The sequence below is a fragment of the Fukomys damarensis genome, unplaced genomic scaffold (assembly GCF_012274545.1).
Source record: "Fukomys damarensis isolate Sample0158 unplaced genomic scaffold, DMR_v1.0_HiC HiC_scaffold_21, whole genome shotgun sequence".
In the NCBI taxonomy this organism is placed as follows: domain Eukaryota; kingdom Metazoa; phylum Chordata; class Mammalia; order Rodentia; family Bathyergidae; genus Fukomys; species Fukomys damarensis.
In genome coordinates this window covers 315,703-340,470 of record NW_022900933.1, presented here as the reverse complement: position 1 = coordinate 340,470, position 24,768 = coordinate 315,703, and the positions used below count along the sequence as shown (strand labels likewise).

The 24,768-nt window shown below is 37.3% G+C and overlaps 1 protein-coding gene across 10 annotated transcripts in view; it reads right to left on the bottom strand.

Moving 5' to 3' along the window:
• Ktn1 (kinectin 1) overlaps nt 1-24,768 on the bottom strand; it is a 103,949-nt gene that overhangs the window by 36,701 nt on the left and 42,480 nt on the right. For all 10 annotated transcript variants that reach the window (XR_004518364.1, XM_033766905.1, XM_033766907.1 and 7 more), the window contains 13 exons: nt 21,839-21,955; nt 20,087-20,227; nt 16,716-16,822; nt 15,695-15,827; nt 13,293-13,380; nt 9,494-9,660; nt 9,040-9,108; nt 7,580-7,617; nt 6,818-6,908; nt 6,114-6,182; nt 5,638-5,675; nt 5,407-5,488; nt 4,336-4,404 (listed from right to left, as the gene is read on the bottom strand). Coding sequence is in view for 9 of the 10 variants with exons in the window: in XM_033766905.1 (XP_033622796.1) it covers nt 4,336-4,404; nt 5,407-5,488; nt 5,638-5,675; nt 6,114-6,182; nt 6,818-6,908; nt 7,580-7,617; nt 9,040-9,108; nt 9,494-9,660; nt 13,293-13,380; nt 15,695-15,827; nt 16,716-16,822; nt 20,087-20,227; nt 21,839-21,955 (1,209 nt within the window). In the remaining variant the exon portion in view is untranslated. The remainder of the gene's footprint in view (nt 1-4,335; nt 4,405-5,406; nt 5,489-5,637; nt 5,676-6,113; nt 6,183-6,817; nt 6,909-7,579; nt 7,618-9,039; nt 9,109-9,493; nt 9,661-13,292; nt 13,381-15,694; nt 15,828-16,715; nt 16,823-20,086; nt 20,228-21,838; nt 21,956-24,768) is intronic.

Sequence of the window (24,768 nt, the reverse complement as noted above, 5' to 3'; positions counted from 1 at the left end):
TTCCTTTTTTTTTTTTTTTTTTATACCAGGGATCGAACTTGGGACCCTGTACTTGCAAGGCAGGCATTGGAACTACTGAGCTAAATCCCCAACCCTCTTCTTCACTTTCAATACTATGTTTAAAAAGTGCTTGTGAACTGCAGAACCAACACAAACACATTCTCTTTACAAAGCATGAAAACTCCATCTATAAACTAAGCCCCCTTTCACCCTTCTCCCAGCATACCCAGCTAAATGGCCTGACAAAATAAGTCTGGGGTCTTTCATTTCAAATATTCTCCTCTGCCCAGTCCCCTACACACAATTTTTCCACACAGATAAAATTAATTTTCCCACTGCCAAATCCAAGTCCTAAGATTTCACTTCTACTGTATTTCTGAAATTAACCCTTCAATGCCTAAATTTAGGTCCTCAGCTTTGTCTCAAATATTACACTGCCCTATCTTCCCCATCTCTGGTTCTTATGTGTTGCTTTCTAAGGGACACAGGAAAGACGTTCCAACAGGAAAAATGGTTCCACCAGCAGAAGAGACAACAAATGCCAAAAGTCCATTAACAGATTTAGACTGCAAAAAACAAATCCTGTTCTAAGTTTACAAATCTTACGTGAAGATGGTATTTGTCCATTTTTATTTGTGATGTGTCATTTCACAAAAAAATAACATCATTAAGTCCAACTTATCTACATGTTTATTATTTAGTTGCATTATACTTTTAGTCCTGCTTCGCCTTCTCATAAAATCAGATACTTCATTGTTATTAAGGTGATTTAAAGATCAGACAAAATTCATCCTTGTAAACCCTTCAGTATTACATCAGATTCATGATACTTACACAACAAATAAAGTCCTTCATGATTACACTGCCATAAATGTTGAACAATGTGTTGTCACAGCCTAGACTATCGCTTAGCTGTCTGGTCCATTGGTGGCCACTTTTCAAAATCAGGTTCAGCTGCTTCTGCGCACCATCTCAACCTCTCCTTCAGGTAGAACGCATTCTCTCTTCCCCTAACCCTGGAAAGTTAGTTTAAGGATCTTATTCCCCACACCTTTCTGTGTTATGTATTCCTCTCCACATTGAGCCACATTCTTAGGGAAGGAATCCAGTTTCATTTATCTCCACAGCCTCAGCGTGTAGGTAAGTACCTATCATGTATTCAACCAGTAAATATCTGACCAACTGAATTTACTTTAGTGAAGACGTAGTCCAATAAGTCTTCGTGGTCTTCAGTTTATCAAATATTCAAATGTATAAACTGTTACAGTAGCATCTATCCAACATTTTTACTTTTCTTTATACTTTACTGGTCTAATCCAACTCTATTATTTCCTCCCTAGAGGCTTTCAAATGTGTACCTAAAGAATGAGGAATTTTTCTGCAATTTAATACAACTAGGAAGAAGGGCAAAGAGAAGAAACTCAGTTTCTACTTGATAAACTTGGCCACTGAATCTTAAGAAATCCACTGAAATAATAAAAAGTCGGGGATTTAGGGCAGCAGCACCACGCCTGCTTTGCAAGCACGAGGTCCTGAGGTTCAATACCCAGTACCAAAATAAATAAATAAAGTCATCCCCCCACTAAATGGATGTACCCCACAGAGTTTTACTTTGAGTATATGAGATCTTAGTAAGTGACTGTCTGCATTATCAGACCATCTGCCACACAGCCTTCCCCCGAGTACGTAGATAAACAAGCTCCTGTACCTGGTCCTCCTCGGCTTTCTGCTTCCTACATCTGAAGAAACCATGACAACTTGGCACCATTACTGGTTTCCACTCCAATAAGCTCAATCCCTTCCTCAGGACAAAAATCCACACAGTAAGGAGACTGACGTTTTTACATAACTCAACTGTTCGTCTCTTAACTGTCATTTAGAATCCTTATTACTGCGATAAGAAAGGGTTAAACAACTGGAAACGGAAGAAACTAAAATGATACTAAACTCCACCTCTTCTTTCACTAGCAATAGCAATAAAAAAGTGAGAAAAGGCAAAAACTATTTTTTTTGGCCTGCCAAGATGAAAAGTCTGAACAATAACCAAAACCATAATATGAAGAGTTATATGGTATCTGGATATATACATATATATTTTTAAATCTTCAGAACCAGAAGAATAATGCTAAGAATTAAACTCACAAATAAGTCAAAAACTGCAGCCATGAAATTTTGTTCTAAGAATATAAAAAAAAAAATTTCCATTTCATACTAAAAGTTGTCACTTTGACAGGTCATTTGTGAACAGAAACATGAGTAAATAAAAGATTGACGGAGTAAGATAAAGAGAACTTTAAAAAAATTAATGTCCACAGACATAAGGAATTTATATAAGATATAAGGACGTTAACTTCCCCGACTATCACAATTTTAAAAGAAAAGGTAAGTCTAATGGTTTCACTTGTATAATGATGGAGAACACTGGTTGCAGCAAAGAACAACATTCAAACGATTTTTTAAAATTTCAGTTTTCTGCTTAAATATAGGTAAAAGCTGCCATACTAGAACACCGGAATTCTAAGTCAGATTCAGAAAGTTTTAGGCATGTATTTTACTGAAGCTCATTTTAGAAAGTTTATTATATTGAAACAAACATTTCAAAATTCCCAGTAATTAATACCAGAAAGTACATCTGCTTTTCTAGATAAAAAAAAAAAAGAATCATGTGCGCAATCTAATCCAAGTCTCTAATGTTGCATTTTCCAACTGATATTTTAACACTAAAAATTTAAATTAGTGCCAAATGAATTATAACCAGACACTACAATATATATTTCCAGATTTCAAAAATGGTAAATGGAGGAAAGATGTCTCTTAAAAACTGAAGGAATGCAATTATCTTTCAAAAGTTACACCACAACAAAGAGAAATAAGAATACTATTTGGGGGGAAGCATGTACCAGGGATCAGACTCAGGACCTTGCACTTGGCAAGGCAGGCATGGTGCCACTGAGCTAAAACCCTGGCCCAAGGATACAATTAAGAATAAAACTTAAATACCATTTAAACTAAATGCCCTTTCAATATTTTTATCCATTATCTTTAGTTTGTAAGGGTATAGCATACAGAAAATATTAAGAATTATGCAAAACAATGTCATGATATTTCTTGACAAGTAAACACATGTTAACAAAATACTTCCAGCAACACAGCTACTCCAATTAATTCAATACTTGCATAAATGTGAAATTTTGGGGGGTACCGGGGATCAAACTCATGTCCTTGTGCTTGCAAGGCAGGCAACAGCACCACCAAAATAAATCCCTGGCACACATAAATTTGAATTTTTAAAAAAGTGCCCACATCTGCTAAGGAAGTAGTAACATTCGAAATAGTCTGTCTTAGGTTTTAAAAAATGCATATTCCCAAAACTTGCCATTAGGAAAACATGCAAAGCTTCTAGACTAGGATCAAGAGTTTCTAGAGTACTTTTTAAAACTATAATTCGAAGAGTCATGTAAGAGAACACTCAGAAAAAGCCATATAACAGACACTCCTGGGCACAAATTCATGGAACACTGCTTATTCAAAGTGGCTACAGTGTAATGGCTTGCTACAAATACAGAAAGAAGAACAATTATGTTAGGGAACTGCGATGAGATGGAAAAAATATTCTAAGAGAAAGGAATGAAGACCGAGATGCCCACTCTATGCAAAGCACTACACTTCCCATTTAAATCTAAAGAATTTACAATACAGTGTTAACTTGGCACTTGTCATTTATTGGTGAAGGGAGGTGCAATGAGTACCAAATCCAGGTACCAAAGAGTTTTGGCTGGAAAGCGTAGCAAGTCAAGAGGCAATCGGCACCAACAAGTTTAAGTTGCACATAGAATACCAAACAAATAAGAACTGGGACAAAATTTTTCAGTCAAATTGTATCATGTACCAAACATGATGAGTTTTAAAGTAGCAGGGTATGACGGTGTAAGTATAATCTTGGTGTACAAAACTCAGAATGAAAGGTATTAGAATATTAAGCAATTTAATCTATATCACTTTGCTAATAACTGCTGGTAATGTTTCAAACCCATTCTGTTTTTCAGAAGTCATGAAGCCTAGAAGAAATAGCTGAGGCTCCAAAAGCATGAGACAAGTTTGTCTACCCTATTTTTTTTTTCTGCAAAGTTCTTATAAGCAGATTAGTATTCACTTCATCTCAAGGAAGAAAGTTTTTATTTGGTATCTTGATAAGTACAAGGTGAAGAGGAATGCAATTAAAAGATACAGCTATGATTAAGCAGAACTTCTCAATTAATGATTTGGTTTCAAATTAAGAACCAGATCTTATTATATATTGGCTATTTCTACCTTATGATTTGTGAAAAGTCTTACCTGTTCAGAAATAAGAGTCTGCAGTCTTTGAACTTCTAACTTTAATGCTTTGTTTTGATCCTTAAGAATCTGGAAGAAAACAATTTTAATTTATTATGATTTTTTAAAGAAAAAAGGTAATAAAACAATCATCGGAATTTTTTAATCAAACTCATATTATTTTAAGTATTCATAGACTACCAGGTGAATCACATGCTGACATAAGAAGAATTCACATTTTTTTTAAGGTACAGGGGATCAAACTCAGGACCTTGCACTTGCTAGGCAGGCACAGTGCCACTGAGCTAAATCCCTGGCCCAAGAATTCATGCATTTTTAGACACAGGTGATATTCTCGCAATCAGGTACACAAAGTACATTGGCCATGACCACAGACTAGCACTGTGGCAATATTAGAGACAGATAACAACAGTCACAAATATAAATACCAGCTGAAAACAACCAATGAAAATAGGAGCAAACACTCTAAAGTGAAATAAATAAGACACATATGTAAATACCGAACAGTTTCTCTGGTATGAAAAACGAAAAGTGTAAATAAGATCCAAATGGTATAACTGACAATGTGAAATAGGAAGAAAAGCACTCAAGGTGAAGGGGAAGTGGGAAGGATAGGGGAAAGGAAAGAAGGGACTAGGAAAAAACATGAGAAGAGGAAAAATGGAAACTAAGTTTTTGTAAATAGGGGAGGGAGGAGGGGGAAAAGGGAGGGCAGGGACAAGGGGAAAAAATGAGAACCAAGACCTGTCATGTAAAGGTACAAGATCCCAGTGATGAATGTAACTGTACTGTATACTTAAAAAGAACCAATAAACTCAATGAAGAAAAAAAACAAAAGAAAGAAAATAAGGGCAAAATAAATCTCAAAAGTTTATTAGAAGACCCAGTTAAGTCAGAATCCACAGAAAAAGCCTCTGACAAAATTCACTATTTGCGTAAGCACCCAGGTAAACTACAGAAACACTGCTTCAAGGTGATTTCATACACAAAGTAGTATTTCTACATTCACTGCAACTGAAAATCATACAAGCTAATTCTAAGAAAGCTGAATGTACAAGCTTAATCACATACCTTAAATTCCTCCATTTTGTTTGAAATTTCACATTGTAACTTATCTTCAAGCAATCTTATTTTATCATCCTTAACATGAATACTATGAGAAAAAAGCACCAATTAAAAATATTTTTTATATTCAGTTGAAGTCATGTGTATAGCATTAACTTTAAGTAGCAATATTTTCTACAGCAATTATATTTAAACATAATTTATGAATGCCTCCATTTACCACAATATTTCAATCACCTTTTCTGTATTTTCTCCAATTCATGTGCTGCAGCAGCCTGTGTTTGGAATAAAATGAAAATGTATCATTTCTCAGAAGCGCTTGAAACTAATCTTTCACTTACTTTTATACTTCAAGTAAGGTTATAGCAGTTATGTCCGTAATGTTTTGCTGTCTGGTATGTCTTACTTCTCACAGATCAACTCTGATCCTAATAAAAAGTCTGTGCTTTTTAGGTGAAATGGCAAAAGACCAGCATATGAAAGAATGTTTTAACTGACTCCTCTGAAATAACCAGTTCATCAGATAAAACATAATTTCAACATGAAATAGTAATGATCTAGGTAGGTTGTAAAAGAGATTTTCAACACATCAAACAGCCAAGCACAAGCATATTTATTATTTACATGAATACAACTGGGGATCATTATATTAATAAAAATGAGAATATACAAATAAACTTCTTAAATACAAAAAATAGGCAATAAAGATCTACCTGCTCATTTGCCAGAGCCTGTAATTTCTGCATTTCAGCTTTTAATAAGAAATTCATATTCTGCATATCCTAGACCAATAAAACAGAGTTCCATATTAGAATATTTTATAGAACTGACCTGAAAGTTTATAAAGGCAGTTATTCTACATTAAAAGTTAAACCAGAAGGGTAGGGGAAAGCTAATAAGGGAAAAGAAAAAAATACGAGAAAATGAAAAAATGGGGATGAAGTCTTTGTAAAGGGGTAGGGAAGGAGGAGTGAAGGGAGGGCAGGGACAAGGGGAAAAGATGAGAACCAAGACCTGTCATGTAAAGGTACAAGATCCCAATAATGAATATAACTGTACTGTATACCTAAATGTACCAATCAACCCAATGAGGAAAAAACTAAATAAAGTTAAACCTAGGTCTCAAATTACAAATTCACTCAATCAGCAAGAAAAACGGTCAATTTAGCAATATTTCCTGATATTCAGCATGTTTCTCAAATTGGTGGGATTAACAGCATATGAGAAAAGCCCGCCGATTTTTTTTCCTCCTACAGAGCTAAAGAAGATTTTATAGTCTAGAAAACAGAAAGGCACTTTTCCAATGAGTTCTAAAGCATTTTCCATTCTTCATATGAAGCCTTATTGGTTATAGGGATCATGGTAATTCAGTATTGAGCCCTACAAAATATTGCAGCCATTTTTAAGACTTACTGACCTTAAGCTCCTCCTCTTTACTAGTCAGATGATCATGTTCACTTGCTAGGGAATCTTCAGTTTGCTTTATCTGCTTATCTTTTTCAGCAATCCTTTAAAAGGAAATAAATGTGTACGTATATTCAATGAAAATTTCTAAGTCACATTACAAGTCGAGGATTAAAAACCTGAAATAGGGTCATCTTTAAGTAGTTTCTCATATCATAATACCTTCCCTTTCTAGTCTCTTTTCAGTTTACTAGTAACTGTCTTATAATTACTGTAACTCCTTAACATGTAATATCCCTAATGTTAAAACTCACACCCAAATAAGTTAATCTGTGAATGTTCACAAGTCTGCAAATGTTTCTGGTCTTCTGAACTCAAGTAACCCATATCTATGGAAAATTATGCAAAACGAAACACAGAACTTTGAGTATATTACCTCATACCTAGATCCAGAGTAGCTACTACAGATTAGACACAAAAATTAATTTGTTTCAATACTCTCAAAACATAATCACTTTTTCTACATAACCTCTAACACCCTAAGTGAAAAGCTTCACCCACTCATTTTATGATGAAGACATAAAAACAGAAAATGTAACGTTTAGGGACCCAAAACACAAGACAAAGTAAAAGAGTAAATAAAAGTTGCTCCAAATATAGTTTGCAGTGTTTTCCAAAAAGCAAAGAGTATAAAATTAATCCTTTATAGGTCTCTAAGACGTATCAGTTAGTGATGACTACACAATTGCAAGAGAAGTTGGAAAGGCAGGCTTACACTTTATGTAACTCTTCTGCTAGAACTGAAGCAGAGGTCTAAGAAAGAAAAACATCATCAACATGAAAGCATTTAAGAGGAAGTTTAAAAGGTGTACAAATAATCATTGCAAATGCTTTAAAAATCTAACAGAAATTAATGAATATAGTCTTTAACCAACGATAAGTGTTCAATACAGAGCAGCTATCATTTTGAAATCATGTCTGACCACATATCACAAGACATGTAGAATAAAACAATTTGAAAGGCTTGAAAACTACATAACTGACAAAGAACAAACAGGGGACGATAGTCACAATGGCCAAGTTTCATCACTATACTTCTCTTACCTAGCAGCAACTTTTCAATACGATCCACTTCATGATTAATTAAGGTAATCTGGCAATATTCATGTTCATCTTCTTTTTTAAAAGTATTCACAGCATTCTCTAAGTATTTAATTTCTGATAAACTTTCTAGAGCTACCTCTCAGTTGATAACTAAAGATCTCCATCCAATCTGAAGTGATAATTTGCAGACCCATACACACCTACAGCCCCCTTCCTTATGTTAAATAATTCTTCACTAATTTACTGTGGACTACAGTTTCTACAAAGAACAGAATTTTAAAAAATATGTTTATATGCTTTGGGAATTTAAACTTGTGTGAACCCTAAAAGTGAATTTTTAATGTTAAAACAATCTTTTACACAGAGAAGTCAAACTTCTAAGTGAATACTTTTTGCTATAAAAACAACATTTAGAATTTTAAAGTTGAGTTGAAACTAAAATCTATGGTATGTACAGTATGGAAATGTATTGGAAAGTTTCACTGTTTCCTTAATGTTATACCATTTATATTTTAAGGCCTCATTACCAATCAAGTATGACAGGACAATATTACCAAAAATAATATATCTTACAAACTTTCAAACACTTACCACTAACTACAGGGAAGTATAAATTTTTTTTGGTACCGGGGATCGAACTCAGGATCCTGTGCTTGCAAGGCAGGTGGCGGCACTACTGAGCTAAATCCCCCACCCCTAAAGTATAAATTTTAAACTGATTCTCTTGTGAATATATTCTGAGAGCTATGGTTAACACAACGCTATTACCTGTGGCTATATGAGGTTTTCCATGATTAGCCAGGAGTATAAAAATACCTTTAATACATAAACCTCTATCATAGACATTGTTTGTTAATTTCTCCCATTCTATGACAGGACTAGGGATGGGGCATATCTTCCTGGTAAAGAGTTTTCTAGCTCTCTTCCTTTCCATTTAGTTTGATTTTAATCTCATTAGCATTTTCTTACAGTACTGCATATATATCAGTGTTCAGCACTTGGGATCATCATGTTAATTCACTAACCAGTCTCCCAACTATTGGCCCAGTGTCAGCACAACAGGCACTCAGATAACTGCCTAAATGGCTTGCGAGCTATTATTTGTGACAAGCAAGAAGAAAACACTATTACCTGGGCAGCTATCTGGGAATGAAACTGTTGAATTTGTGCTTTCAAGGCCTCATTCTGCTCCAAAATATCCTTTCATAAGGAGTAAACAAAAAGAGAAAAAAAATGTGCTATGAAGAAATGTATGTGTATAAATATCACGACTTACAGGCTCTGTTTATCTTAAAAAAGGTATATTCTTAGATTCCAAAAGATATTATTTGAAATAAAGATTAGCATTCTATTCTGAGTTATTTTATAAGGCAGAAGTTAAAGAACGGTTTTACTGTTTCTAAACTACAAGGAGCCTAAAACTGTAGTTAAGCAGATCTTCAAACACTACATACTATGAATGTGCTCAAAGATTAAGTTGTAATGATTCACTAAAACTCCAGAATCAGGGTCAGGTATATGCTGCTGCTCTTTTAGGTACACATATCTGATTCTCTAATGTTTTAAAAGAAGGAAAAACAGATACCTGAACTTGCATTTGTAGAGACTCTTCTTTGTTTACCCTTTTTTGCTCTGATTCCATTAACTGCATTAATCTCTGCTCCAACTGTTGTTTCGAGACCAAGGTATCCGTAAGTTTACTATGCAGGCTCTGTACTTCATTTTCTTTGGACACAAATTTACCCTGTAAATCTGTAACAGAATACTATACTTTACAAAGGCCTCTTCCTCTGCCGAGTTCATCTTTAGCTCAGGCATTATCTCCTCTAGAAAGTTTCCCTGCATCTCTCCCAGTTTCCCTTCTTCACACTCACAACGGCCTGTGCTTGTGTTTATCTAGCACTTGCCACATCGCACTAATTCACCTTTGTCTTAAGAGTGAGCATTCTGAGATCAGAGACTGCCTTTTCTCTACACCTAGCTCTGACTCCAAGGCTTGGCACCAGCACATACTTAATAAATGTGCTAACTGAATGGCACAGGCAAAGTGTTAATCGTTTCTTTAAAGCAGTGGTGGTGAACCTATGGCACATGTTGCTTTTAAGACAAAAGATGGTGACGTATAAGTTGTTTTTTCTAAACTGAAACCTCAGTATTCAGATTTAATTGCAAACCAAAACCAAAATGAAACCAAACCAAACAAAACAAAACATTTAGCCTGGCGTGGTGGCACATGCCTGTAATCCCAGCACTCGGGAGGCTGAGGCAGGAGGATCGTTGTGAGTTTGAGATCAGCCTGGGCTACATCATGAGTTCCAGGTCAGTCCCAACTACATAGTGAGACCCTATGTCAAAAAACACTGAATTAATATCTTTACAATTCTGTGGCAGAAAAGATTGAAGAATACATTGGAAAATGGAAAGACATTCCCTGTTCCTAGACAAGTAGAATTATCATCACGGTAACAGCCATATCACCAAAAGCAATCTACTAATTTAAATTAAATTAAATTTTTATTAATGTAATTCTACACAGAACTGGAAAACACAATCCTAAAATTTATACGAAGCAGACAAGATCCAGAATAGCCAAAGTAATTCTGAACAAAAGGAGCAAAGTGGATGGAGGGCATTTTAATTCCAGATGTTAAATTATACTATGAAGCTACAGTAACAAAAACAGCAAGGTATGGGCACAAAAACAGACATATTGACCAATGGAACAGAAGACACAGAAATAAACCCATATACTTTCAGCCGTCTGATCTTTGACAAAGAAGTTAAAAACATATGCTGGAAAAAGCACAGCCTCTTTAACAAATGGCACTGGGAAAACTGGCTAACCATATGCAGAAGACTCAAACTGGACTCATTCCTCTCACCCTGTATGAATATGTTCTTATCACCTTGAAGCACGGGTGGTACATGCATGATGGTCCCATCAGGTTTGCTGCTGGTAGCACCAATCAATCTAACCACTTTATCAGTCATTTTACTAATAAAATTACTAAAATTCCGTGGTTGAAGCTGGTGGGAACATAACACATTCAAAGAAGAGCTGCCCGGCAACAAGACATACTGTATTTCCCTGAAAATAAGACCAGTCCTGTATTAAGTTTTTGCTCAAAAAGACACAATAGGGGCTGGGGATTTAGCTCAGCGGTTCGGTGGCCTGCCTTGCAAGCGCAAGTACCCGAGTCCAATCCCCGGTACCAAAAAACAAACAAATAAACAAACAAACAAGCAAAAGACACAATAGGCTTATTTTCAAAAGATGCCTTATTTTTTTCATGTACAACAAATACAATTATTCATGGATGGAAATCTGTATTTATTCCATGTTATCTTCCTCCAGAACATCCAAAGTCCTCCAAACCCGAATTCCAGCCTGAATTTCTTCCCACTCCATTTCCTAGGGAACCACTGGCCCCAGTCTCATTTCCAGCAAGAGACCGCCCCTTAAATACGCGTTTCCAGTCCGTGAAGCCGCTCGGAGTGCACTGGCAACACAGCTGACAATGACTTTAGACCATGGGTTCTTTACCCAAGCCACAACCTTCCGCAGGCTGGACTTCACCGAAGCTGCCACTAACCACGTGTTAAAAGAAAACTTACAGGACAAGAACGGCAACAAGAGGGACGGCCGTTAAGAATGATGGACCACAGGAAAGCAACAAAGAAATGCAGACACCAAAATTCAGAAAATGCTTACTTCACACGAGCACATTACTGTGTCCACTGTGACACAAGATGTACTGAATCATGCAGACTCATATTAGACAAACTGTGTCCATTATCAAGTGTGTACATTATGTGTATGTTGTGTCTGCTCTGACTGGGCATTCAGCAACAAGCCAAACTCATCTTTTATATGGGCGTTTACCACTTTTCCAAAAGTGCCTGCTCTACACATAATTTACACATAATTCTGATTCATGCTATCATTCGAGCATATTTAATTACTTTTTTTTAGAAATTCGGTATATCCTCTGTACTAAACGCATCCACCTGGCTGATGGTCTTTATTTTCAGGGTGAGGTTTACATTAAGTGTATCCTGAAAAACCACACTAGTGTTTATTTTCTGGCTAGGACTTACTTTGGAAGAAATACAGTACAAATTATGGCTCCTATCATGGATGTGTTAAAACAAAATAAATCACAGACTTAGGTATAAAATAGAAACACTGAAATTGAAGGAAGTTAAAGTAAGAAAAACACTTTAAAATATAGGTATAGGCAAGGATTTTCTCAACAAAACTCCAACAGCATAAGAAATTTACACTAAGAATCAACAAATGAGATTACTGTATATTAAATTATTAAAAATTCTACACAGCAAAGGAAACAATCAACACTGAAGAGAACCTTCAAAATGGGAAAACAATTTTGACAGCTACTCTTCTGCTAGAGGCCTGATAGTTAAAATATATAGAACTCAAAAAAAATGAGACCCACCCCAAGACAACCCAATTAGAAAATGGGGAAGTGAAATGAACAGACTCTTATCAAGAGCAGCAGCAAAAATGGCCAATAAGTACATGAAAAATTGTTCAACAACTTTAGTTATTAGAGAAATGCAAATCAATACTGACATTCTATCTTACTACTGAGAATGACTATTATCAAGAACACAACAAATAACAAATGGCAGTAAGGATGTGGGGGTGTAAAGAAAGCCTTCTATATTTTGGTTGTAATGTAAACTAATCAAATATTATAGAAAACAATATGGAGAGTCCTAAAAAAAAAAGTAAAAATTCTATTTGACCTAGACATTCCTTTCCTGGGCAGTTCCCTGAAAGAGTTAAAGACATACATAGAGACAGGGCACACCTATGCATACAGCAATTAAATTCACAATTGCTGAGCTATGGAAACAGCTTAGATGCCCAATCACAGACAAACGGATAAAGAAAATGTGCTATCCCATTACTTTATTATGTACTATAATTTTGCCTACAATTCAATGCTCAGGCAAAGCTGGCAGGAGAAACTCAAAATATAAAGAGCAAAATAAAAGATGCATAATGGAAAGATCTTTTTCAAATGAGAAGGGGATCGAAAAATGCAGGCAGGGGGTGGCTGGGCAGGGAAGGAGATGAAAAAAATAATTGAGATTTGTTTACATAAACATACCAACTCCCCACCAGGAATGTAATCATCGTGAATTTTAAACATGTACTCATAAAAAATTAACAAAAAACCTCATTTCTTATTTTAAAACCCTAAAAAAAGTCAAAGAAATAAAGGTAATATGAAAGGGTAAAAGTCATTCTTATGCACTATAACTAAAATGCCATACTGTACTTTCTTCACAGATGGAGAAGGGAAGAAATTTTACCCAAAATTACATCAGCATACATGAGCACCTGTCTCCTTTACCTTGCTGTGCTGCCTCGTGTTCTGCTGTTCTTTTCCTGATAAAGGCTTGAACTTCTTCCCACCTTCTCTCAGCTTCCTGGAGTTGAACCTTGATATTTAAAAAGGACACAAGGAAAAATCAGCACAAACAAAAAATTCTCAACTTTGAAAAAAGCATCCTCTACCTGTAGTGTTCTACCTTAAAAGTGCTTAATGCACTGGTCTCCAAATTTCAAGAAGACAGACAAATACAGAGTCTGACTGCCATTTAAGCCATCCTGACCTCCAAAAGATTAACGGAGAGATGATTTCAGAAATGCAGTATTGGTACTGTTCTTCAAGACAGCTACTACGTGTCAGGCCTGATCTGGCCACGACCTGGTTAATGAATATGTTGTTTCATTCAAAGCTACAGTTTTACCAGATACAAAAAGTCGCAGCCCTTGGCAAAAACACACCACTCCTTCGGGTGGCTGGAGACCAGATATAAGCCCTGTCATCTCTGCCGAGATGCAGGCTGTGCTTTCTCCAGGCAGAGAGAACACAGAATGGGATGTGACAGAAAAGAGATAAAACCACAAAGTACAGCACCATTCACCTGATAACACCTACACGTCGGCCTTGACTGCTGCATTGAAGAAAACTTCAAAGAAGGTCTCAAGTCTTTCAAGCCCCTTTATCATTTCACAGTCACAGTCTCAAGGTATGACTGTGTCCACGATCTACGTGGGAACGTCTACTTTAGTGAGGTTGCGCTCAAGCTTCACTAACCTGCATCTCCAACCAATTCCCTCTCAACAAAGGGAGTGTCTTACTCATTTTTCATTGCTGACAAATATCCAACACATAAAACTTAAAGGAGGAGAGTTCATTCTACCGAACCTTAGTTTATGCTTCGCTAGCTCCAATGGAAAGAGCACGGCAGACGGGCGTGGCGGAAGAAAAGCCGCTCGCCTCGTGGTGGAAAGGAAGCAGAAAGTGAAGGGAGGAGCCAGGAGAGGACATAACACCCTTCCACGCCACGCCCCAGGACCTGCCTCTTCCAACCAGACTTCACTTCCTAACAGGAAGTCAGCTAGAGAGGCCCCATAATTTAAATTCCAAAGTCTTGCCTCTTGAGGGGCATCTAGATATCAACCACAACAAGGAGGAGCAGTCAGTTCTCCTCACTCCACTCAATTGGCGTACAAGCCACGTGAGTGCATCCAGAGCCCAAACAAGATGAGAGAAATGAATCTGCTCCCCCTTCTGTCAGTCTGAGCCACCCTCTGTATCTCTTCACAGTACGACCATTTCACGGTAACAAGAGCCATTCTGGTATCTGAAGACAAAGTATTTTGTGCACCGTGACCTGAGTGCAAGCGACTGGGGCAATACTTAAATCTTACACTCCAGCAAAGGAAAACCCATCTGTTTCAGCGCTAGAAGAAAATAGGTTCTACTGGACTTACTGAGAAATTCAATTTAATGATGATAAAACACTGCAGGCAGCTAAGTTAGTTAGAAATATTGCAGACCCTCAGACAGGGCTGGCCCTCACAGAAGTCAATGCAGAAATAAGAACACTTCGCACAACTGTACATGCTTGGAAGGCCAGACTTCAGAGCAAAGGGAATTTACCATATCTACATACTATCTCTAGGGTCCAAACAGGCATCAATCACCTTGGGTGGGGAACCAAAACCTCCCTAGCCCACTCCCCTTCCTGGAGGTATCCTTATCTGTTCCACGTATCCTTCCTCTGTGACATGCTTCCCCATTTGATCCCTCTGTAATCAGTAACACCTAGGGATTATACTTGGAATCTTAATGGCTGACCATGATTTTGTCCCACCTCACCTCATGTTCGCCTCTCCTTCTGGTTTTGCTCTGTAATACTCCCTTGAGAAGTGAGGCTCGCGGGCAACCCACTTTATAAGTCCCCTCCTTTCTCTCTTAAAGAGAAGCTATCTTTCTCTCAAGGAATTCTTTCTCCTCTCAACCTCCGCTGTTCCTAGAATTCATTCTTTGATTTCAGAGAACAAGAACTTGGCATGTTGGCTGTCTACCATGGTGGGGTTACAATATCTCCCCTGTATCATTTGGAGGTCCATGTATCACGTGGCCTACATCAAAATGATACTAGAAGTAATTTTAGCTAAATGATTGTTGCCTGGTACACGGGCCCTAACCTCCATATAGAAAATGAAATTCTACCCCTTACACTGGTCAGTCAGCTAATTTCATTTCTCATACCCTCAGTCTTTAGCTTCAAATTCAAGCCTATATTCAATTATTTCATTAAGTCACACATTGCTATACGGGCAGAGCGAGGGTTCTTAATAAGCCTCAAACTATATTTCTCTAATTTATATACATCCTTAGGCCACAAATTAAATATCTACATTATTCACAAAGTGATAAATGAAAGTGGGGTGTATCACCTTCAACTGAGTAGCTGCCTGCTCAGCACTCTTCTTTTGGACTTCCTCCTGTTGGAGCTGCCCTGTTTTTTCAGTCAGCTCATGCACCAGCCTAGCACAATCCTGGCGCAGTTTATTTAGTTCTGCAGACTGCCTGAAAACAGTAACTGGATTAGGAACCGTCCATCACTACAGACACATATAAAGAGCAAATACAATACATTTTACTAAGTTTGCTGAGCTAGTAATTGCACTGTATACAAACAAAGTAGAACACAAATACTTATTTGGTGGAGTATAATTCCCAAATAATGCTAATGACAATTACACAAATTCTAAAACTGTTATAAACTATCAAGAAAAATGGATAACCACAAACTTGTGAGCCTAAGTATACAGTGTCACCCTCAAGTGATCTTTAAAATCAACCAGTCAGAATTCTTACTCTGTGCAAGGACAGTACAGGTCTCTAGGGTACTAGTCCTCAAAGAATGGCCTCAAAACCAACCATGCCTGGGGGCCGGGGATTTAGCTCAGTAGTGCCAGGTGCCTGCCTGGAGGACCCAAGTCCCATCCCCACCCCCACCCCACCAAAAACTAAAAACCAAAAACACCAACCACATCTATTCAGAGGAATGTGTCTCCATTCAGATTCCTGAGCTCCACCTTAGATCAGTGGATCGTAAAAATTTTAGGAAACAGGACTTAAGGATATTTTTTAAATTAGCATGCCAGGTGCTATACAGGATAATAAAGTCTGAGAATAAATGGTTCAAAACTTGCAAATTCAGTCTCATAAATCTGTAGACTTTTCCACTAGTGGCAGTAGTACATGATTTAATGTAATAAATACATAACATACGTACACAATAGCTTATATAGAGGTAATGCTCTTCAGAGAGCAAGAAAATTGTTTTTGAAAGGTAACTTGAGAAGCCCATATAAGAAAAGTCTAAACAACTGTTATAAGCAGTATTTTAATGATTTAAGAAAGTACTGGGCCACTTAATTGAAATGAAGGTGTAAGTATTTGCAAACGTACTTGCTCTCCAGTTGATTTGTGGCGCTGCTGACAGCATCTCTCAGGATCCCGTTTTCCTGCTTCAGGTGAGCTCTCTCTGCTTCCATCTGTTCACGGACTTGCTGAAACTATTTTACACACAGAAGATTTAGAAAACAGAGGCTGGCAGTGCTGCACTTTCTAAACATTTTGTTATGATGGGAATATTAAAAAACATCAATAGCATCAAATTTGAACTGCTCTTTTCAAATACATATAAACACATTTAAAGAGAGTTGCTTTTGTAGTATTGGGGATTAAACCTGGGGCTTCACACTTGCAACTGAGTTACACTCCAGACTTATTATTTTGAGATGATTTTGCCCAGGCTGGCTCTAAATTTGTAGGCAGAATCCTTCTGCCTGAGCTTCCTGAGTACCTATGATCACAGCCATGCATCCCCACACCTGGCTGAGAATTCTATTTTTGTTACTGAATCCAAAGTAAATACAAGGTGCAACAGCAGTCAAGAATACAAGTAAAAATTAGCTATTATCATACTGAAAATACAAAATAAACACACAAAGTTAAAAAATTAAATTGATTTAGAATTCCTACTCAACACTCTCACAGAATTAAGCCTGTTCTGATCCTGTAATATATCAGTTATGCGTAAAAAAATATTTTTAAATGGAAGTTTTTAGTGCCCTAAAGATTGAAACATGGAAATATATTCAATTTTATTATGTCACAAATTGAGCCATAATAAAATGGATGTCATAAAAACCTACTTCCTAAAACAGTATGACATATAGTTGTTTTTTAGGTAAATACATATAACAGGAAATGTACAATGTTAATAACTTTAAAATGTAAAGGGCAGTCATATTAAATATATACACACTATCTCGGTAAATCTTAAATTGATACTCTAGCCAGGCATGGTAGCACATGCCTGTAATCCCAGCACTCAAGAGGCTATGGCAGCAAGATCACTGTGAGTTCAAGGCAGGCATGAACTACATAGGAAGACTCTATGTAGGGTCTCAAAATAGAAACAGAAGGAGGAGGATGAGGAGAAGGAAGAAAAAGAGAAAGAGAAGAGGAAGAAGAGGAAGGAGAGGAGGAGGAAAAGAAAATGGAAAACTTCCCTTGCCCCTCTTCCTGGTCCCTGGAACACACCACTATAATATTTTTCTGATACTTAGTTTTTTAATTTCAAAATTATATAATCAGAAAAGAAGACTGAATCATATATTCACATAGGAACATGTCTTCAATACACAAAATTATTTTTATGAGAAATTAATAGGTATGGCATTCTAATAATTTAGTTAAGAAAAATATTCCTATTTTTCAGTAAATTTACAAAGAATCTATACTTTAACCTCTAAAAGTAATCGAGTAAAGAAAGTAAATCATTTAAATATCTTTCACCTTCAATAAAAGATGTTGCTAAAAGTATTTAATTTCAAATGAACAGCAAGCACTAATCACTGAAAACAGGAAAATCAATTCTTTAATAACTTGACTGAGGACAGTATCTATGATGGCTGCAGAATGGGTAGAGGAGTACGACAAAAGCTAGAGGCATCAGAAGACAGAGTAACAATGCAACAACAGGGTCACTTGCTTCCCTATGATCAGTAACATTTCAATAGAAAATACTGGCACATTCATAGCAGTAAAGAATAAAAATTTTATCAGACTACTGATAATGAAGAAACTAGTATTTTACAAAAAAAAGTTAGATATAAATTACAAGTTAGAATGGGAAAGAGAAACCTAGCAGAAAGGGGCTATAATTATACTGCCATGAAATAAACTAAGATATCTGAGAAATGAATGCAAGGTAACCTCAGAAACTATTTTTAAGATTCAGACCAATTTATGAACTAGAAAAGAGGGAGTGGGGAGAGAGGAAGGGGAGGGGGAGCAAAAGAGGAGAAGGAGAGAAAGAGGGAAGGAAGGGGAAGAGAGGGGGGAGGGAAAGGAATCAAAGAATTTAAGCAGAAGGAAAATAATGCTTTAAACTCCTGGAAGATAAAATAACCTGATGAAGACAGGAATTTGTTTTTAAGCAAGGTTATATCTAAGGTTATGACAGGCCTTCAAAGTGAAGCAAATGAAAATAACAATTTCAAAGAGTTACTGGTCCAGAGAAAGGGTCAATCAAGGGGAATATTGTAAGCCTACTTTGGTGAGCAAATCCAAACCACATTCTTCAACAGTCACTTATCAGCTAAGTGTGGTGGTACACAAATGTAATCCCAGCACTCTTGGAAACTAAGGCAGGAAGATCCCAAGTTTGAGCCCAACCTGGACCCAGTGACTTAGGAAGACCCTGTCTGAAAATTTTTTTTAAAAAGGCTGGGAATGTAGCTCAGGGCAAAGGCCTTAGGTTTAATCCCCAGTACACCATCCCCTCAAAAAGTCTCTTAGCAGTGACACGGGGCTGGGGAAGAAAGATGAGTCAGTGGTTCACAGCTAAGTACAATTATGAGGAAAACAAATGACACATGAAAAAAAAACAGTAAAAAATGAACCACCTGAAACACTCAAGAAAGACAGGTGAAAGTATGAACTAGCAAGTGACCCCGGAAGGGTCACTTAACCTGAAACTGTGAATGTCACTCACTAGCCCCTTTGTCCTCTAACACCAACTCCCACGTAACTCACTGTGGTGTGCTACTCAAAATCACCCTCTTACTCTCAACACTGACTTCAGGCCTTGCTCTCCCCAGAACTGGAACTGCTTCAAAAGCCTTCCGCTTGCCACTTGTTCCATTCTCCATGTGGGTGGCAGGAGTAATAACTAAAAGCATCAGGTGAGTCTCACTTCAGGCTTGCCTAAACCCCCTCACTGAGGCCCACAAGCCCACTGGAAACAGTGCACCTGTCCACTCCGGCAGCCCTTCCTTATTCATCCCAATTCTGGTTCCCACTTACCAAACTCTTCCCACACTTCTCCTAACCGTGAACACTAGACACCTGTACTGGATACACCGGCAGAGCACTCTTTCAAAACTGCAGTCCTAGGTCCCAAAAGAGACCCTGTGAGCACTAAAGAATCATGACAAGTTACTCTTCTACCCAGGGTCCATTTCTTATCCCAACTGACAAGTGATTTGGAAGATTAACACAATCTGCGTATCACACCAAGGAGTCTTCCCTGTCAGTCCTTCTCATGCCCACTTCCCATAAATGCAGTATTGACCTCCACCATCCTGGTGTCTTTACTTGTCTGCGTCCAGCCTAGCTACTTCATCCTCACCCAGAACATCTGTCTACCTAAGCCCAAAGAGTACAGCCACTCGCATGCCTATGACCTAGTACATGATCGCACAAAGCACTTAAAAGTTTGTTACATGAATGCACATATTTCATCTTATTTTCAAAGAATGAAACTATACCTTCATCTGCATCTGCTGAGTCTCTTGGTAACTGGCATGTATTTTGTTTTGAAATACATTATGTTCCTTTTCTAATGTTTCAATCCTATCTTTCATCCTTGCTATAACTACATTGCTTCTTTCTTTCTCTGTCATCATTTCCTAGAAAAGTAAACCAGAGAAGACATTATGGAAAATGTGTTATTAAAAAGGTGCTATGAGCTCATAACAATGAGAAAGCTTTTAACATCAGTAAAATGACTGTGAACACTGAAAAGGGTTTGCTTAGAAAGAGGAGTCAAAGGTTTTTCAAAAAAATCTTTGTCTCTTACCTGTTTTTCAGACCAATTCTCTTGATAAACACAATGCCACTTTGTTTACTTTTACTTCAAATATGCTTTCTGCTTTAAAATTTAAAGACTGAGCCTAGAATAAATCGAATATTCTAAAATGATTGTAATAACACTTTAAAGCGAAACAATTAGTTGTGGCTGGAGATTTAGCTCAGTGATGGCCACACCTGCCCTGCATGCACAAGGTCTCAAGTTCAATCCCTGGTACCAAAAAAAAAAAAAAAAAAAAAAATTAGCATTCCCAGGCACTAGTTTTCTTCTGGTATATAGAAAAATACCTGGGGGAACCACATGGAGGTGGGGGGTACTAAAGGAAGAAATAAGGCTATATAGATTATGGAAGTTTGAGATAAGGGAAAGTAAGTTTTATCATGAAACAAAAATACATGTAAGCAAACAACTTTAATGTTTTCTGCAAGTATAATGAACCCATGTTCCTGCTCTAAAAAGCTGTTGGACAAAATTTGAGATTTTTATATAATTTATGGTTGCCTTTAAATTATTTTATGTATTTTATTTATATTTGCAAGTTGTTCTGTAGATACGCATCTTAAATTTTAGGAACAGTGAATTATCAAAAAATAAAGTTAACCTATTTTTACATGATAATCACAAAAATACTACACTAAATTTAATAATTGTAAGGAAGCATATTTATAAGAACTCGGACTAACCAGGTGTTCCCACTGACTGTTTTTTACTTCAGATCACATAAAGGATTTCTATTCAGACAAAGGCATTTGCTTTTTGATGTCTTCCAACAGCTAGGTGAGAGAGTTATCAACTCATGTAGTTATTCCTTAAAAGGAATATTCCTGCAGTTATTCCTTAAAAGAAGAAACAAGTACTTCAGGAAGGAGACCATATTTTCTAGTTTCAATTCTGTTCTCTTGGTCTGCACATTTTACAGGTTTGTTTCTCCTCTCAGACTAGAATTTCTAGAGTTTTAAGAAATTGATTACAAAGTATTAATATTCACCACAAGAATCTCGAAATGCTTTTGATTTTGTTGCTGCTATTGTTTTACTTAGGCTCATGCCATGTTCTGAGTTAACCTTGAATTTACTGTGTAGCCCAGGCTGGTTCAGAATTCTCAATTCTCTTGCTTTGCCTCATAAGTGCTAGGAGTACAGCAATGTGCCACAATACCCAGCTAAAACAAGCTTATGTTTCTAAAAAACTACTTCTGTTTGCTATTCTCAAAATAGGACACATAATATGTACTGTTACTTTAAATCCATAATTCACTATGGGTATGATATGAGAGAGTGAGATACTTCCCTCCAAAAGTTGTAAAATAAAATTCCCTGTGTTGGGTAAATTTATTATACAAGTAATTAAGTGAAGGCACATGAGCAGTTTTTAAACCCTTCACTGATTCTAATTTGAGGCACATCCCTTGAGCATAAAAATACTTCACCTGGGTGAGCTGCTTACACCTCTCCTTCACAGCAGCAGCCCCTTCCCTCACAGCGGCAAGCAATTTGTCCTTTTCCTGAAGCTGATGCTGAAGTGCGGTCAGTTCTCCTTTATTTGACTACAATCAAGAAATGAGTGCAGAATCAGTAAAAGTTAACGGAATGGAACATCCGTCATCAAGTGTTCCTGGGCCAAAGCAGAGCTCTATGTAACATAACGTAAAATGACTGCCAAAAACTGCTCAGTGAAATAACATTGTATAGTCACTGTATAAATTCCAACAGGATAAAAGTCAATCAAGACGGATTTTTTGTTTTGTTTTGTGTTTGGTTTTACTGGTGCTGGGGATGGAACTCAGGGCCTTGTGCTTGTGAAGCAGGTGTGGTGCCCCTGAGCTAAATCCCTGGCCTGCGAAGCAGATTTTTGCAAAGAATGAATACAACTTCTAGTTAAACCCAGAGTAAAACTAGTAATTTCTTTTCTCTTTTTTTCAAAATCAAAAAATAGAATATAAAACCAAAAGGCAGGGCCTGGAATTTAGCTCAGTGGTTCTGCCACCTGCTTTGCAAGCGCAAGGCCTCAAGTTTGATCCCTGGTACCACAAAAACAAAACAATAAAAAAACCCAAAAGGCAATTTACTACCAATGAAACAGTTCTTTATAACTCCAAATATAATTATCAGAAAAGATTAGACAAAAGTAATGCAGAGTAAATACAGGTGTTCAGTCATGCTGCCCAATCATGTCCAGACCAACGGAGGAGCAACGCGTGCACACAGTAGTTCCCTAAATTCAACAGGCACAAGCTGGTAGTTCTCTAATTTTTGTTTTGTTTTGTTTTGTTTTTTTGAGACAGGGTCTCACTATGTAGGTGAGACTGACCAAGAACTCAGTATGTAGCCCAGGCTGGTCTCGAACTCACAGCAATCCTCCTGTCTCAGCCTCCCGAGTGCTGGGATTAAAGTCGTGTGCCACCACGCGTGGCTCTAGTTCTCTAAATTTAATACACACAGCTGAAAGGAAAAACCAATCAGCACCCATCCCACAAGAAGAACAAGTATTGCTTCAAAGCAGTAACCTTCTTGGTAGGAAACAGAAGGAGGAAAAAGAAAAAAAAAAAACAAAAAAAAGCAAATTATCCACAGTGAGCAACTAGCCAGGGAGGCAGTGGTCAGAGACTTCCTGTACTAAGGTTCCAGTCTGTTCCAAACGAAGAGACAAAGACCAAAAGGCCACATTTTGTACCCACATCTCAGGGTGAGCACCAGCTCTTCACCACTGTCAACCTCCAGTCCAGAGATTATCCAAAGGGCACAAAAATATACATGCACTTGAAAAGGAAAATAGTATAAATTACAAGTCAAGAAAAAGATTGTCAGAGAACAGACAAAAATCCTAATAAAATCATCACCATGATTTTTAAAAATGTAATCTAGAAAGTCATTTCTGGAAAACAAAAGCAAAGAGCAGAGCTCATAAGAAAAAGCTGAGAAAAGGTAACACCACAAAATGATGGAAGCAAAATGGTAAAACTCATGGTGGAAGTAAAAAGTGACACTGTGCCAGAAATAACCTAATTAGAAGCAAAAATCAGAAATGGACATGGTCCTGAAACAGTAAGGGTAGAACAGGACAGTAAAATGGCAGCAGAAAATACAAAACAGAAATAAAGTTTTCTTTGGTTAAGTATTATTTTTGAAGCATGAAAATATGAAAGGTAAGGAAGACAGCCCAATACAGGTTTAACCTGACACAAATAACCTGGGTTATTCCAAGAACATACAAAACTCTCTAGTAATAAATGCTGACTTGAATCTAATGACTGAAAAGTGTGCTTTATCAAAGAGAAAACTGCTAAGGGTCAATGTCATGCCACATTATAGTAAAATTATTGGCAAATTTTAAAGAAACTCCGTCCTCTGATGTATACACAGTACTGCAGATAGGAAAACTCAACAAAAAATATACTTGAATGCCCTAAGAATATTTTAGGGCAGCGGTGGCAAACCTATGGCATGTTTACCACAGCAAGCAAACAGAGAGGAGAACCTCCAGGCCCCCATGCAAGCCAAGTCATCCCAGCAGCCAAGCCCTGAATAAACAGTGTACACAGGGGCCATGTCATGCTCAAAAAGGAGTAGTGGTACCAGTCAATGATGTAATGAACCACGACTCATTAACCATGATGTGTTGAGCTTTCACATGGCCAGTGTGCTGCCATCCATGTGTATTTATGTATTTGCTTGGACTGGCTGTGATTTTAGCAGAAGCCCCCACAAGGTAGGAAATTAATGCAGATGCCTTTTTCAGAGCAGGCCTATAGCTGGTAGACCATGAAACACTGTCCTCTTGCACTAATGGTCAGTGAACTCCAGCTGAAAATCACCACCATAGACTGATGATTCAGGGAATATCCAATTCTTTAGTGTTAACTAATAATGCTAGCTATTTTTAGTATTGGGATAGATTTGTATTGGGTGCTTCATTTTTTTAAAAAAATTGTGTTTAGACTACAAGTTTTGAACACCAAAAAATGACCACAGCAAAAAGAGCAAAACTGAACACAGGTAGTGGACGATCACTCCAAGAGATCCGGACACAGTCATCTGGAGTGACTGAACACAGTGGGAAAGTGTTCCGCATTCTGTCCAGGGAAGTGTTGTGAGTCACCATCCACCACGTGTCAGACAGCATGTTGACACCAACCGTAAAAGTGCTGCCAAACTTGGTGAAACTGAAAGGAAGGAGTTTCTTGAAGGGGAATTGAGGAAATTATCATTCCCAGGGTCTTAGTTTTTTTCAACTATCTTTCTAAAACAAATCATCTGATAGCTGTCAGCTTTCAAATTTTCAGTGTGCACAGTAATCCCCTCTCTAATGGGGATTTTATCAAAATAGCCACGTTGTTTTTTCCTTTTTTCTGTTTTTGGG